General features: G+C 41.8%; 1 protein-coding gene across 1 annotated transcript in view; it reads right to left on the bottom strand.

The window, feature by feature from the left end:
* BMP1 (bone morphogenetic protein 1) overlaps nt 1–15,310 on the bottom strand; it is a 207,406-nt gene that overhangs the window by 102,833 nt on the left and 89,263 nt on the right. Inside the window, exons 5-6 of the mRNA XM_033949201.1 lie at nt 11,950–12,128; nt 11,375–11,480 (exon numbers count right to left, since the gene is read on the bottom strand). Of these exons, the coding sequence (XP_033805092.1) occupies nt 11,375–11,480; nt 11,950–12,128 (285 nt within the window). The remainder of the gene's footprint in view (nt 1–11,374; nt 11,481–11,949; nt 12,129–15,310) is intronic.

Here is a 15,310-nt window from a genome sequence, read left to right as displayed (position 1 = left end):
CTGCCATTCCCACTTGTGACAGCAAGCATTCTTAGAATAACCCTTGATACAAGGCAGCAGTGGGTGTTAATATGATGTAGTGAGACAGACAGCAGTAGCAAAATATGAAGCAGATCAACAGGGATAGGATATGTGTGGTTTATTTAAATCTAGAACCCAAAGGGGCCTTGTTTTGCATCAGGGGTGAGAGCTAAAAGGGGAGTCCAATCACACGTTCCCTCTAAAGCAACTTTCTTCCACAAAAATCACAGTCAAACATCCTTCCACTGCTTCTGCTTGCTGAGACTAGATACTGCCATTCTGTGGAAGGACTGTTCAACTTTCTTCCACAAAATAGGATTGCCAGATTTGGTAAGTCAAAAAAGAGGATACCTGACCCTGCCCCAGCCCCGCCCACACCCCTACAGTTCCCCACCCTGACCCACCCACAGTGTCCTGCCCCACCTCTGTCTCCCCCTAGATTCACCTCTAAACCGTCCCACCCCTCAACGCAGCCTCTCTCCAGCCCCTTCACCTGGGCCACCCCAAAGTCAGAGATGGCTCTTTGAGTCTCCCCTGTCCTCACGTACCTCCTTTGGTGCTGCTATTTCAAAACTTCGGGCAGCCATCAGCGTTAACTTCCACTCAGGATATAGCACTGAAATAGTTATAGCTTCAAAAGTAGATCATATCCATAGCCTATTCAAATCGGGTTCAAGCGCAATTATTCTACAGCTGGATTTGAGTAGTGCTTTTGACTTAGTTGACCATGATATATTACTAGCATGCTTGCATTTCATCGGAATTTCAGGTAGGGTATGGAACTGGTTTCAATAATTTTTGAAAAATAGGTCTTACCAGGTAGTCAGTGCTGGTCAATACTCTACCAGATGGGTAAATGAAAGTGGAGTCCCTCAGGGTTCACCACTTTCTCCAAATTTATTTAATGTTTACCTAGCACCTTTATGTTATTTATTACATAGTTTACAGGTAAAATTTTATGTTTACGCAGATGACATTTCAATACTCATTCCTCTAACAAGTTTCAAGTTTCAAGTTTTATTAATGCTTGATAAATCGCCTATTTAATTTCCTAAACGATGTACAATACAAATTAAAATATAACAACTAATACAATAACAAATAAAAGACAAACTAAATAAGACAATACACGAATAGGGAAGGGAAGAAGGGAGAAATTACAATTTCTTTTCAGGAGTTGAAGAACATAAAAAGGAAAATAACATAAGGGGGAATAGAACTTTAAAATAGCAAGTTAAAAAGAAATTTTGGTTGAGAAAATCATAGATTAAAAGCATCTTTGAAGAGATAAGTTTTTAAGGATTTTTTAAAGGAGACAAGGTCTTTTTCGTTTCTAATAAATTGAGGAATGGAGTTCCATAGAAGAGGTGCTATAACCGAAAACATATCCTGTCTTCTGGTTCCGATTATTTTCAAAGATGGAACTGTTAATAAATTATTGGAGGATGACCGAAGAGTCCTAGCTGCGTTGTATGGAGTAAGCATCCGGGTAATGAACTGCGGTTCCTTGTAAGTTAGGGCTTTGAAAACTAGAAGTAGTATTTTGAATGTGATTCGATGGCTTATTGGAAGCCAATGTGAATCAATCATTAGAGGTGTAACGTGATCAAATTTTTTTGCCTTATGTATTAATTTAATTGCCGTATTCTGAATAATTTGTAACCTTTTTTTTTCTTTTTGTGAAATATTAAAGAAGAGTGAGTTGCAGAAGTGTTAAATTATGTATATAGCTTTTATTCATACACAAGTGGAAATTTGGACATCTACATTTAGGGCTCCTTTTAAGAAGGTGCTCTAGCGTTTTTAGTGCATGCACTGAATTAGCGCGCGCTGTGCACGCTCTAGCCAAAAAACTGCTGCCTGCTCAAGAGGAGGTGGTAGCGGCTAGCACGCGCGGCATTCTAGTGTGCGTTATTCCGTGCGTTAAGGCCCTAACACACCTTCATAAAAGGAGCCCTTAGATTGAAATTAAATCTGGGCAAATCAAAATTCTTTCTAGCTAGTCCTAATGAAAAAATTACTGAAACAACTTTACTTCTAAATGGTCAATTTTATTTGATATTTCCTACGCTGAAAATTTTAGGGGTTATTTTAGATCAGTCCTCATCTTTTAAGACCCATACAGATTCTCTGGTTAAGAGATGTTTTATTGTCCTCTGGAAACTGCGTACTATTAGGAAATATTTTGATTTTATGTCATTTAAAATCCTGGTTCAATCTTCAATCCTTTCAATATTGGATTATTGTATTGTTATTTATCTGGGATCGTATAAAATAACTACTAGCCGACTAAAAATCATACAAAATACAGCTATTTGTTTGATTTTTAATCTGAAAAAACACGATCATATATCAGTGTATATTATCAAAAGCTTCACTGGCTACTGTTTGAGGCTAGAGTGCTCTTTAAATTTGGATGCATTTATTTTAAAGTTTTATTTGGCTTAGCACCGGCTTACCTTGTTTCTCATTTTAGATTTTTTATTTCTAAGAAAAATATTTGTAGGTCTGGTTGGTTTTATTTTCCTTCAGCAAATGCACGTTGTTACAAAAAATTTTTAGATAGGACCTTAGCAGGATCAATGAATTCATGTTTGAATCTTCTTGTTTCTCCATTTCTTACTTACTATCAATTTCGAAAAGACCTTAAAACCTACTTATTTAAACAATATAATATACATTATTGATTTTTATATTATCATGTAGTTATGTACTTTTTAATCTTTTTATCTATACTTATTTTAGTTTATATTGTATTTTCCTTATTCATTAGTTTTAATTCTTGTATTTGTTATTTAGAATTTTATTATGAATGATGTTATTATTATAGTGTATGCTGAGTACCTATTGTGTAAACCATTATGAACTGATGGTTAGGCGGTATATAAAAATAAAATTATTATTATTAAATTATTATTAACAAGTGATCCGATAACAACAACAATTTATTATTTCTATAGCGCTACCAGATGCATGCAGCACTGCACATTTTATAACAAAACAAAAATAAAGAAGAACTGGAGAATAATATCCAACTCAATAAATTACTAGCCTCCAGTATATGCGCTGGGAGCAAAAATGCCCCTTATAAGGGGTCAAGCTCTTGAGCATTTTTGCTCCCAGTTCATATACTGGAGGCTAGTAATTTATTGTATTGCACCGCGCATTGTATACACAAGAGACAGTCTCTTCTCAGAAGAGCATACAATCTAATTATGACAGACACACAGACAAAAGGGGAGTCAAAACATAGTGCTCATATAGGGAATTAGAGGGGGGAGCTGATGAAGTGGGATGCCGGTTGGTGAGAGGTCTTATGTGTGTGCTTGGTATAAAGATCTCCTAGCACTCAGGGAATGGGTCTGATCTCTTGAGACTAGAGTAGCAGACTTGGAGGAGCTAAGGAAGACAGAGAGATACATATAGGAGACCTTTAGGGACGTTGTTGAAAAGTCCCACCTCCATACTGGCATCCTCTGTGCTGTCTCGGAGGAGGGAGGGCTTCTTAAAGGAGAGCATCACCCCGGTGAAATAGGAGGCAACCCTGTAACCAGGACCTGTCCACCAGGGGATGCAATGTCCTCTTGTATCGAGGATATGTCTCCAGGAGCTTCTGCCCAAGAGAGAAGGGTTAGGACAGCTGTTATAGTGGGAGATTCGATCATTAGGAATGTAGATAGCTGGGTGGCTGGTGGATGTGAGGATCACTTAGTTACTTGCCTGCCTGGTCACTTAGATAATATTTTAGACAGTGCTGGGGAAGAACCTGGTGTCTTGGTACATGTGGATACCAATAACATAGGGAAATGTGGTAGGGAGGTTCTGGAAGCCAAATTTAGGCTCATAGGTAGAAAGTTAAAATCCAGAACCTCCAGGGTAGCATTTTCTAAAGTGCTCTCTGTTCCATGAGCAGGTCCCAAAAGACAGGCAGAGCTTCAGAATCTCAGTACATGGATGAGGCAATGGTGCACGGAGGAGGGTTTTAGATTTGTTAGGAACTGGGTGACATACTGAGGAAGGGGGGAGCCTATGCCACAAAGATGGGCTCCACCTTAACCAGGGTGAAACCAGGCTACTGGTGTCAACATTTAAAAAGGAGATTGAGCAGCTTTTAAACTAGAAAATGGGGGAAGGCCGACAGTCATTCAAATGAGCATGGTTCGGGACAAGGTATCTTTAAAAGATATCATTATAAAAGGGAAGACAGAGGATCGTGATAGTGAAATTGCAATGCAGGCTGCAGTAGACCAGGTTTCCTTAAATTCAGAGCAGGCTGATGCAAATTATCTATTCCAACTGCTGAGCAAATTGTAAATAGATATGACAAACACTGTTTGAAATGTCTATATGCAAATGGCAGAAGCCTAGGATAGGAGTGTTAGAATATATAGCACTTAATAAAAAGATAGATATAATAGGCATTTCTGAAACCTGGTGGAAGGAAGATAACCAATGGGATACTGTCATACTGAGGTACAAGTTATATTGTAGTGATAGGGTGGATTGAATCGGTGGAGGCGTAACGTTATATGTTAAGGAGGACCTTGAATCAAATGGAATAAAAATTCTACAGGAGCAGAAACATACCTTGGAATCCATATGGTTATAAATTCCATGTGTAAGGGGGAAAAGGATAGTGATTGGAGTCTGCTGGAAAGCAGGACAGCCCAAATTTATGAACTGACTCTTGATTCCTCATACCCCTCAGTGCAATTCTTCGATCTTCCAATCAAAATCTGCTTGCAATCCCTTCCTTAAGACACATTAATAATATGAGAAACAATATCTTTTCTGTCACTCCCCCCTCTCTCTGGAACTCAGCCCCGAACGATCTAAGAGAGATCACCTCAATTGATAAGTTTAAGTCCAGTCTAACAACTTTTCTTTTTAAAGATGCCTTCGAGGTTTGACCATCCTTTTAAGGATGTTTTAACCCAATGCTAGCTCAGCCTTTTTTTGGCTGACCCCCCTGTACCAGTGCCTTTTTGTTTTTCTCCTTTTTTGTTCTTTCCTATCCAAACTATCATAGTTCTTTCCCTTTTCCTTTCATGCCAGTTTGTCTCAGTTAGTCCTGTAAGCCTGTTACTTTGTGTTGCATGTTTCTTTGTATTATTTTCTTGATGGTGGTTGTTTACTTGTTTTATTTTAATCTTTTGTAAAACCGCTTTGAATTTTGATAAGGTGGGATAACAAATTTTGATAAACTTGAACTTGTGAAGCATATCTAGATCTAGTTCTTAGTGGAGTGCAAAAATTGGTGAGAGAGGTAATGGTGCTTGATAACGGTGCTTGATAACGGTGATCATAACATGATCAGATCTGATATAATTCCTGGAATAAGTTTATATAGGAAATCCAATACAACAGCACTAAATGTTATTGTTGTTTTTGCTAATGTTTTTGTGCTCAATAAAAAATGATTTATGCATAAAAAAGGAGGAAGGAAGACCAAATGGCAGCTAGCGTGGTTAACAAGTGAGGTGAAGGAAGCTATTAGAGCTAAAAGAGAATCCTTCAAAAAGTGGAAGAAGAATCCGACTGAAAATAATTGTAAATAATCCAAGGAATGTCAAGTCAAATGCAAGGCACTAATAAGGAAGGCGAAGAGAGACCTTGAAAAGAAGATTATGCTGCCTGGTATAGGTATATTAAAAGCAAGAAGTCAGGAAGAGAATCGGTTGGACCGCTAGATGACCGAGGGATAAAAGGGGCTCTCAGGGAAGACAAAGATATAGTGGAGAAATTAAATTAATTATTTGCCTCTGTCTTCACTGAGGAAGATGTGGAGGAGATACCGATGCCAGAAATTGTACTAAATTCTGATGAATCAGAGAAACTCAAACAAATCTCAGTAACACTGGATGATGTAATGGGTCAATTTGACAAACTGAACAGTAGCAAATCACCTGGACTGGATGGTATACATCCCAGAGTGCTGATAGAATTGAAAAATGAACTTGCAGAGTTATTGTTAGTAATTTTTAATTTTTCTTTAAAAACCAGCAAAGTACCAGAAGACTGGAGGGTGGCCAACGTGATGCTAATTTTTTTTTAAAAGGTTCCAGAGGTGATCCGGGAAATTCTAGACCAGTGAGTCTGACGTCTGTGCCAGGCAAAATGGTAGAGACTATTATAAAGAACAAAATGACAGAACAAGGGAAATCTTGCCTCACCAATCTACTGCATTTCTTTGAAGGGGTGAATGAACATGTGGCTAAAGGTGAACCGGATGAGATTTTCAAAAGGCATTTCACAAAGTACCTCTTGAAAGACTTCTGAGGAAATTAGAAAATCATGGGATAGAAGGTAATGTCCTTTTATGGATTGAAAACTGGTTGAAAGACAGAAAACAGAGAGTGGGTTTAAATGGTCAATATTTTTAATGGAGAAGGGTAAATAGTGGGATTCCCCAGGGGTCTGTACTGGGACCACTGCTTTTTAACATATTCATCAATGATCTAGAGATGGAAATAACTAGTGAGATAATATAATTTTGCTGATAACACAAAGTTCATCAAAGTTGTTAAATCCCACGAGGATTGTGAAAAATTGCAAGAGGACCTTGTGAGACAGGAAAAATAGGTACCAAAATGGCAGATGACGTTTAATGTGAGCGAGTGCAAAGTCATGCATGTGGGAAAGAGAAACCCGAACTATAGCTATGTGTTGCTGGGTTCTGTGTTAGGAGTCACTGCCTAGGAAAAGGATCTAGGTGTCATTGAGGATACGTTGAAACCCTAAGTTCAATGTGTGGCGGCTGCTAAGAAAACAAATAGAATGTTAGGAATTATAAGGGAAGGAACGGAAAACAAAGATGAAAATGTTATAATGCCCTTGTATCGCTCTATGATACAGCCTCATCTCGAATACAATGTGCAGTTCTGGTTGCCGTATCTCAAAAAAGATATAGCGGAATTAGAAAAGATACAGAAAAGAGCGACAAAAATGACAAAAGTGATGGGACGACTTCCATATGAGGAAATATAGGTCTCTTCAGCTCGGAAAAGAGATGACTCAGGGGTGATATGATAGAGGTCTATAAAATAATGAGTGTAGTGGAAAAGGCAGATGTGAATCGCTTGTTCACTCTTTCCAAAAAATACTATTTTGGGACTTGCAATGAAGCTACTAAGTAGTAGATTTAAAACAAATCAGAGAACATATTTCTTCACACAACGTGTAATTAAACTCCAGAATTTATTGCCAGAGAATATGGTGAAATCAGTTAGCTTAGCAGGGTTTAAAATAGGTTTGGATAATTTCCTAAAAGAGAAGCCCATAAGCCATTATTGAGATGGCTTGGGCAAATCCACTGCTTATTCCTAGGATAAGAAACATAGAAACATAGAAACATAGAAAGATGACGGCAGAAAAGGGCTATAGCCCATCAAGTCTGCCCACTCTACTGACCCACCCCATTAAGTCTGAGTACTAATGACCTAGTTCCTTAACTCGACCCTCGCAAGGATCCTACTAGGGCATCCCATTTATTCTTAAAGTCAATAACGCTGGTGGCCTTGATCACCTGCTCTGGAAGCTTGTTCCAGTGATCTACAACCCTTTCTGTGAAGAAATACTTCCTTATGTCACTATCGAATTTCCCTCCTCTGAGTTTGAATGGATGCCCCCTTGTGACCGAGGGTCCCCTGAGAAAGAAGATGTCTTCTTCCACCTCGACACGTCCCGTGATGTATTTAAATGTCTCAATCATGTCCCCCCTCTCCCTGCGCTCCTCTAGAGTGTAGAGCTGCAATTTGTTCAGTCTTTCTTCGTACGAGAGACCCTTGAGCCCCGAGATCATCCTGGTGGCCATCCGCTGAACCGACTCAACTCTAAGCACGTCTTTACGGTAATGTGGCCTCCAGAATTGCACACAGTACTCCAGATGAGGTCTCACCATGGTTCTGTACAGTGGCATTATGACTTCAGATTTGCGGCTAACGAAGCTTCTATTGATACATCCCATAAGTTGCCTTGCTTTGGATGAGGCCTTCTCCACTTGTTTGGCGGCCTTCATGTCTGCACTGATGATTATTCCCAAGTCTCTTTCTTCTGAAGTCCTAGCTAGTGTTTCTCCATTTAAGGTGTAAGGTTTGCATGGATTTCTGCTACCGAGATGCATAACCTTACATTTCTTACAGGATAAGCTGCATAGAATATGTTTTGCTACTTGGGATCTAGATAGGTTCTTGGGACCTGGGTTGGCCACTGTTGGAAACAGGGTACTGGGCTTGATGGACCTTCAGTCTGTCCCAGTACGGCAATTCTTATGTTCTTAGGGGAGTCTGAGCTTAGAGCTCATGAAGGGAATTAGAAATGGCTGGAAAGATGGTAGGGGACTATTGAGAGTGATCCACTTGCCATTGGCCTGCCCCGGAAGCCTTCAGTCTGCAGCATTTCCTTTTCCCGTGTAGGTGAGCACTGTAGAGTGAAGGCTTCCAGGGCAGGCCAACGGCATCAGGATCACTCACTAATAATAATAATAACAGTTTATATACCGCAGTACCGTGAAGTTCTATGTGGTTTACAAAAGATTAAAAATGCTAATGCTGCTGGCTGTCCGAAGTTTTGAAATTGTAGCATCAGAGGAGGTACATGGGAACAGGGGAAACTCACGAGAGCCATCCACAACTCCAAAGTGGGGGCTGGACTAGAGAGAGTGAGTCCAAAACCTGGATAAACTTCTTCCAGTCCAGGAAACCATCCGGACAGCTGGACAGTCCTCTAAAAAAATGACATGTCCAGGTAAATCTGGACATATTTGAAATCATAAAATCCCGGATGCAAAGCCCTGCCCTGTTCTGCCTCCAGCCCCGCCCCATTCTTCCTCAAACCCCGCCCCGTTCTACCCCTCAGACCAGCCCCCACACAGTCTCATCTCTTTCCTGCCGGGTCTGGAGGGCCTCCGAGCATACGCAGATACGGATGACATCATCAGCACATGCTCAGAGGCCCTCCAGACGTGGCGGTGCTTTCCAAAATCTGGACAAACTACTGGGTTTGGAAAGTCCATCTGGGCACCCGGACATGTCCTCTAAAAAGACTCTGTATTTCTGGATCAAATAGTTTTTACTTGTAAAATTTTGTTAAACTAATAAAAATAAAATTTTATATATATACTGTATTTAGTTTAACAAAATTTTACAAGTAAAAACTACTTGATCCAGAAATACAGAGTCTTTTTATATAAAAAGAGGACATGTCTGAGTTTTCCCAGACATCTGGTAACCCTAACTCTACCTCAAAATCCAGAGTCGAACAGTCCCTTCCACTGCTTCTGTCTGTTGAAACTAGATGCTGCCATTCTGTGGAAGGACTGTTCGACTCTGGGTTTTGTGGAAGAAAGTTGCTTTAAGGCAGTGGTTTCAAACTCAAACCCTTTGCAGGGCCACATTTTGGATTTGTAGGTACTTGGAGGGCCTCAGAAAAAAATAGTTAATGTCTTATTAAAGAAATGAACAATTTTGCATGAGGTAAAAACTCTTTATAGTTTATAAATCTTTCCTTTTGGCTAAGTCTTAAGAATAATATTGTAATTTATAGCTAAACAAACTGTTTTATTTTACTTTTGTGATTATGATAAACATACTGAGGGCCTCAAAATAGTACCTGGCGTGCCACATATGGTCCCCGGGCTGCGAGTTTGAGACCACTGCTTTAAGGGGAAAGTATGATTGGAATCCCCTTGTAGCTCTAACCCCTGATGCAGTCATAGGGCAAAATGTGGCCAGGTCGGGTGCTGGATTTAAATAAACCACACATATCCTATCTCTGTTGGTCTGTTTCCTGTTTTGCTGTTGGTGGCTGTTTGCAGATCATCGCCTCTCACTGTGTTCTCAATGTATGCTCCGGACACATGTGGGGTCTTGCTTTACAGACAACATCCCCACTTTGAAAACAATTCCCGCTGATGGAGCAGCTTCATCAGCTGAGATTAGCAGCTGGAGAAGGATGGGACCAGCCCTGTACTAACCGCATATTCAAAAGGAGCCCACAACAGTGCTTCTTAACGCTTGGCTGACCCACAGGGTTCAGTAGCTGCTGGGGAATACCATTCTGGTCCTGGCAGTCAATGGGCGTGCCCTCAACTTGTGGGATCACACAGACCAGGGATTCCCCTAGGTTGCCAGAAAATTAAAGGCCCAAGAAGAAATTCAGTTTTAGACTTCTTGGTAAAGCAGCAGCCCACATTAGCCCTATTTTTAGTGTGACCCCCCCCCCTAAAAAATGCCTCTACCATAAAAACAGAGACAGTGGATTTTTCAAAGGGTCATTGAGACTAAGCTAGAATGGTTAGTGAAGCATAATGGGAGGAGTAGGGATTCCCTTTTCCCAAGGGGAGGGGGGAGGTTATAAAAGGAGAGTGTGAGCTAAATTCCTGGCTTTTGGTTGATCCTGATTTTCCCGCCAAACCCCAGTATACTGAGGGAGACTCCTACTGGTTCCTGAGAGAAGACAGAAAGAAAAGAATTGAAAGTGAGACATGGATTATGGGAAATGAGAGAAGGGTTTAGCTATCCTCATTCTCATGCCAACACCCTGTATGCTGAGGGAGACCCCTTTATGGTTTCAAGAGGGAGAATGGACAGAGAAATAATTGCAAGCCTAATTGAAAAAAACTGCTTGAACCTGATGATTGTCAAGTTAAATAAAACGTTCCTGTTTGTTCAATTGCACCTTTGGATTGGGTTGAATTTCTTTCAGCTAGAGAGCCATGCCTGGTCTGAGTGAGTGGCGATTGAAATCTGGAATTATAACTCATTCGGCCTACCAGAGTTATCCAGCCCTGGCCTACGCCCAAGCTTGAGAGAGACTGTGAATTGAGGTCCATTTGATCTGTAAGGACTGTGTGTGAAAACCACCATGAATTTCTTTTTATGAGCCCTGGCAACGGGTATCTAACCTGAGGAGCTGGCCAGAGCTTGCAGAGTGGTCGCAAGGTGGGACTAGGGCTACATTAGCTTTCCAGGGTAGCCAGTTATATCCCACCTACAGTTCTGAACTGCTTCCTTCTTTGTAGGAACCTCAAAAGCTGCAAAACCAAATGCACAAAACAATATGAAAAAGAAAAAAAAATCTAAGAAGAAAGGATGGAAAAGAATGTTTGAACATAGAAAGCACTGCTTGTACATACGGATATTATTTATAGCCTGTGTGTAATCTGAAATTTACAGCTACCATATCCACTGTCTGAGTCACAGATTTCAGGAAGCGAGACTGTGGTTTGCAACTTTCTGGCTATGCAGCATCTTTTAAGTCCCGCAGAGAATGAATACTAAGGCAGAGGAAAGAAAATGTGATACCAACAGAGGGAGGTAAAGGGAGGACAAGTGGAATCCCTGGAATTCAGTACCTGGAAAATGTGTTCCTTGCATAATGCATAATACTGTCAAAGTCATATGTCTCGTCAAGAGACTCCACCTCTTCAGGCTCCATCTTCAGGAAGTTATACTCCTGCCCTGCGGAAACAGGGGAAGAGTGGACAGGACAGAGGGAGAGGTGAATAAAAATATTTTAGAGAAAATTTATAGAATCATTCAAAGGTACAAACCTTACTTCCTGAAATCCACTGCCCCGCAAAACCCAATTTGCCATTTATAGCTCTCTTAGCACTGTTTGTATTCTGTCTCCATGTCAGTCTGTTTCACTCACTTTCTTCTTCTTCCTCTGCCTCTTTGTCATATTCTCACCCCTGTCTTTCTTCAGAGTTTACCCACAGAGAATGGTACTGGGACCCTGGTCCTGAGTTACAGATAGTTAAGGGTATGGTTTCTGATAAGATCTAGTCTGGGACCTTGTGCGCAATCTTTAAATGCTTCCTGCCCTACAACTGAGTAGTGTGTACAAGAGCGTCGTAGCATCGCATTACAATAACGCTGCCCAAATGGGTCCTCATGTGAATTCCTTCATTGTGAATGCACCCATTACCTGGCTGAATATTTTCCCGAATGATGGATACATGATCATCGCGGTCCGGGCGTGTGTGCTCATGCCAGAAGCCAATCACATGTCCCAGTTCATGCACCACAATGCCAAACTTGTCACAGTTTTTGCCAATAGAGATGGCCTGAGGACCTCCACCTCTGCGGCCTACATAAGAGCAGCACCTGAGGAGAGAAGAGACAAGTTCATCTAGGAACTGAGAGGGACATGCGCGCACACACACACAAACATAAATAGAGGCCACATAAGAGTTATGTGGCCCCGGCTGAATATCAGGCCAAGCCCATGTAATTTTTTTAGGTGGGAGTGGGAGGGTCCGGTTGGGGGTGGGCTTGGGGATCCGGATGGGCTACCTTTGGGGGTGGGGGTGGGTGTCCGGCAGGAGAGACTGGGCATCCCTCCTGCCGGCAAACTTTCAGGGATTCGGAGGGAGGGGGGAGGGTCCAGCAGGAAAGATTGGGCATCTCTCCTGCGAATCATTGAGGGGGGAGGGTGGTTGTGGAAGGTTCCAGTAGGAGGAACTGGGCATCCCTCCTGCTGAGGTCATTGCGGGGGAGTTGCGGCGAGTGTGGGTAGGAGGGACTGGGTGTGGGTAGGAGGGACTTCCTGCAGTGATCATTGTGTGTGTGTGTGTGTGTGTGGGAGGGGGGGGGGAGGAATGGTTCCATGATTCCCTAATCAGCGCTTATGACAGATGCCGGTTTTAGACAATGGACTGGTCCCTCTCACGCCTAAAAGGTCTTGTTTGGGGTGTTTGGGAATTGAGTGAATTTTTGTTCGGAAATAGGGCTTAAAGATAGATGTAGTGGCGGTCTGGGCAATTAAACGCCTGAACGTTCAGGTAGACCATTCTAAAAAAAAACAAAAAAACACCCCACATTTTGGATGGTTTTTTCGAGAATGGACATGTCCCTGCTGCTTATTTTGGGTGCCTAGCTCCTTAGGTCAAAAAGGGACTTAGTTTTTTTTCAATTATGCCCCTCTATGCATGCAACTTAATAGAATACTATATATTGCTTGCATATCTCTGGAATCTACGTGGAATACAACAGCTCTATGGATGGCATAAGTGCTTGTGCCTAACTGCATGTACACTAGTATTCTATAAAGGAAAGTAGGCTGTAATCAGGTGCCCCTTTATAAAACTCTGCTGCACATTTTCTAATTGTGTGGCCCAACTTTATTCAATATTTTTAATCAGATAGTGCTGAATATTGGTGCTAGTTAATTAAAAGATAATCATCAAAACAAACAAGGGGGAATAGATTCTAGGATGATCGAACTAGATCAACTACTGGATATAGTACTCTGGACAACATATCTTGAATCTTTCAACCAAATCAGTCCCGGCAACAAAAGGGGAGAACCAACAGAGTCTGCAGTCAGGAATATGAAGACAAACCAAAACAAGAAAAACTGCAGATGGGCGTACAATGATGCAGGCAAAGTTTATTAATAAAATGCGGTTAAAAGCAAATGAACTAATGGATCTGACACGGTCCGCGTTTTGGAAAACACGCCTTCATCAGGGGTCCCAAATGAAAAGAGAATCAGTTAAAACCGCAAACAAGCTTTGCCTGTGTAGAAAGAGCTACGGAGAAAAGTCTGTTCGTGTCTGACTGACAGTTTTAACTGACTGCGGTTTTAACTGATTCTCTTTACATTTGGAACCCCTGATGAAGGCGTGTTTTCCGAAACACGGACCGTGTCAGGTCCATTGGTCCATTTGCTTTTAACCGCATTTTATTAATAAACTTTGCCTACATAAATCAGTCCCGACACGGTCCGTGTTTCAGCTCAAACAAGCCTGTCTCAGGGGTCAAAAAACATCTCTACAAAAAAACATATAAAATATAAATCAATGTGCCACAATAAAGATTTGGACCCGGCACTGAATATCAGCCAGGCCCCACATAAATATGTTTTACCTTTAAAGCCTCCCAATCCCCTTCATGGCCTCCAAAATAGCCCCCTCCTTCTTCCCCCCAGCCCTTAGGAGTCAATGGCCATCCACTGTCCCCTCTCTGAATAACCCACCCAAGGACTAAGGAGGCCCCTCTCAGCCTACCTGATGTCCCTGGTGATCTGTGGGGGTCATTTAGGGTAGAAGCAAAGCCCCTTTGCTCCTGCCCCTTTCACCTTCCCTTAGAAAATAGCTGCTACAACTTCTTGCGGCAGTCATTTTCTAAGGGAAGTCACAAGGGGTAGGAGCGAGTTGCCTTTGCTCCTGCCCCCAATAAACCCCATGGACCACCAGGGACATTAGGTAAGCCTGGGAACCTACCTAGACCTTGGGGTGGGGTGAGGAAGGCTTTTGTTTCCCACAGGCTGGAGGGAGAGGGCTATTTTGGAAGCCGAGAAGGGAATCAGGGCGGGTGTGTGTGTCTTTAAAGGTAAAACATAATTATGCATGTTCCAGACAAAATTCAGCTGGGGGCCACATAATTGTCTTATGTGGGTCTCGGCTGAATACTGGACGGGACCTGCATAGGCTCTGGCGGCCATCCCACCAAATTTAGCTCCAATATTCAATGCCGGTGACAGTAAGTGTTTACAAAATTCTGACTACCAACAGCTGAATATTGGGGGAAATGCATATCAAAGTATGCATGCTCTTCAACAACACAGAGGGAAATACCAGCACAGAGGTACAACCAGATGAAAAGCAGTGCAGTAGGTCATGAATGATTTTGGAGACAAAATTTATTCAAAACAGGAACCTGACACATCCAGTGTTTTGACAAAATATTGCCTGCCTCAGGGCTTATGTCTTAGTTTCTTCAATCCACTAATAGAGATATGGAGATGGTGTCACATAGGCGTTCATTTTCCAAAAATAAAAACATCCAAAAAACAGCATAAACCGGCACTTGGATGTTTTTCTTGCCAACACGTCCAAGTGCCCATTTTTGAAGCCAGCTTTCTGGACATCTAGCTCGAGGGGCATGCTGGAGGCATGCTATGGGCAGGCTTAGCACTTGGACGTCTTACGGTGATTTATTGAGCCTTTCCCAAGATGTCATAAGAACATAAGAATAGCCTCACTGGGTCAGACCAAAGGTCCTTCAAACCCAGTAGCCCGTTCTCACGGTGGTCAATCCAGGTCACTAGTACCTGGCCAAAACCCAAAGAGTAGCACATTCCATGCTACCAATCCAGGGCAAGCAGTGGTTTCCCCCATGTCTTTCTTAATAACAGACTATGAACTTTTCCTCCAGGAAATTGTCCAAACCCTTCTTAAAACCAGCTACGCTATCCGCTTCTACCACAACCTCTGGCAATGCGTTCCAGAGCTTAACTATTCTCTGAGTGAAAGAATATTTCCTCCTATTGGTTTTAAAAATAT

This window comes from Geotrypetes seraphini, chromosome 6, assembly GCF_902459505.1.
Source record: "Geotrypetes seraphini chromosome 6, aGeoSer1.1, whole genome shotgun sequence".
Classification (NCBI taxonomy): Eukaryota; Metazoa; Chordata; class Amphibia; order Gymnophiona; family Dermophiidae; genus Geotrypetes; species Geotrypetes seraphini.
This window is presented reverse-complemented; position numbering and strand designations above follow the sequence as displayed.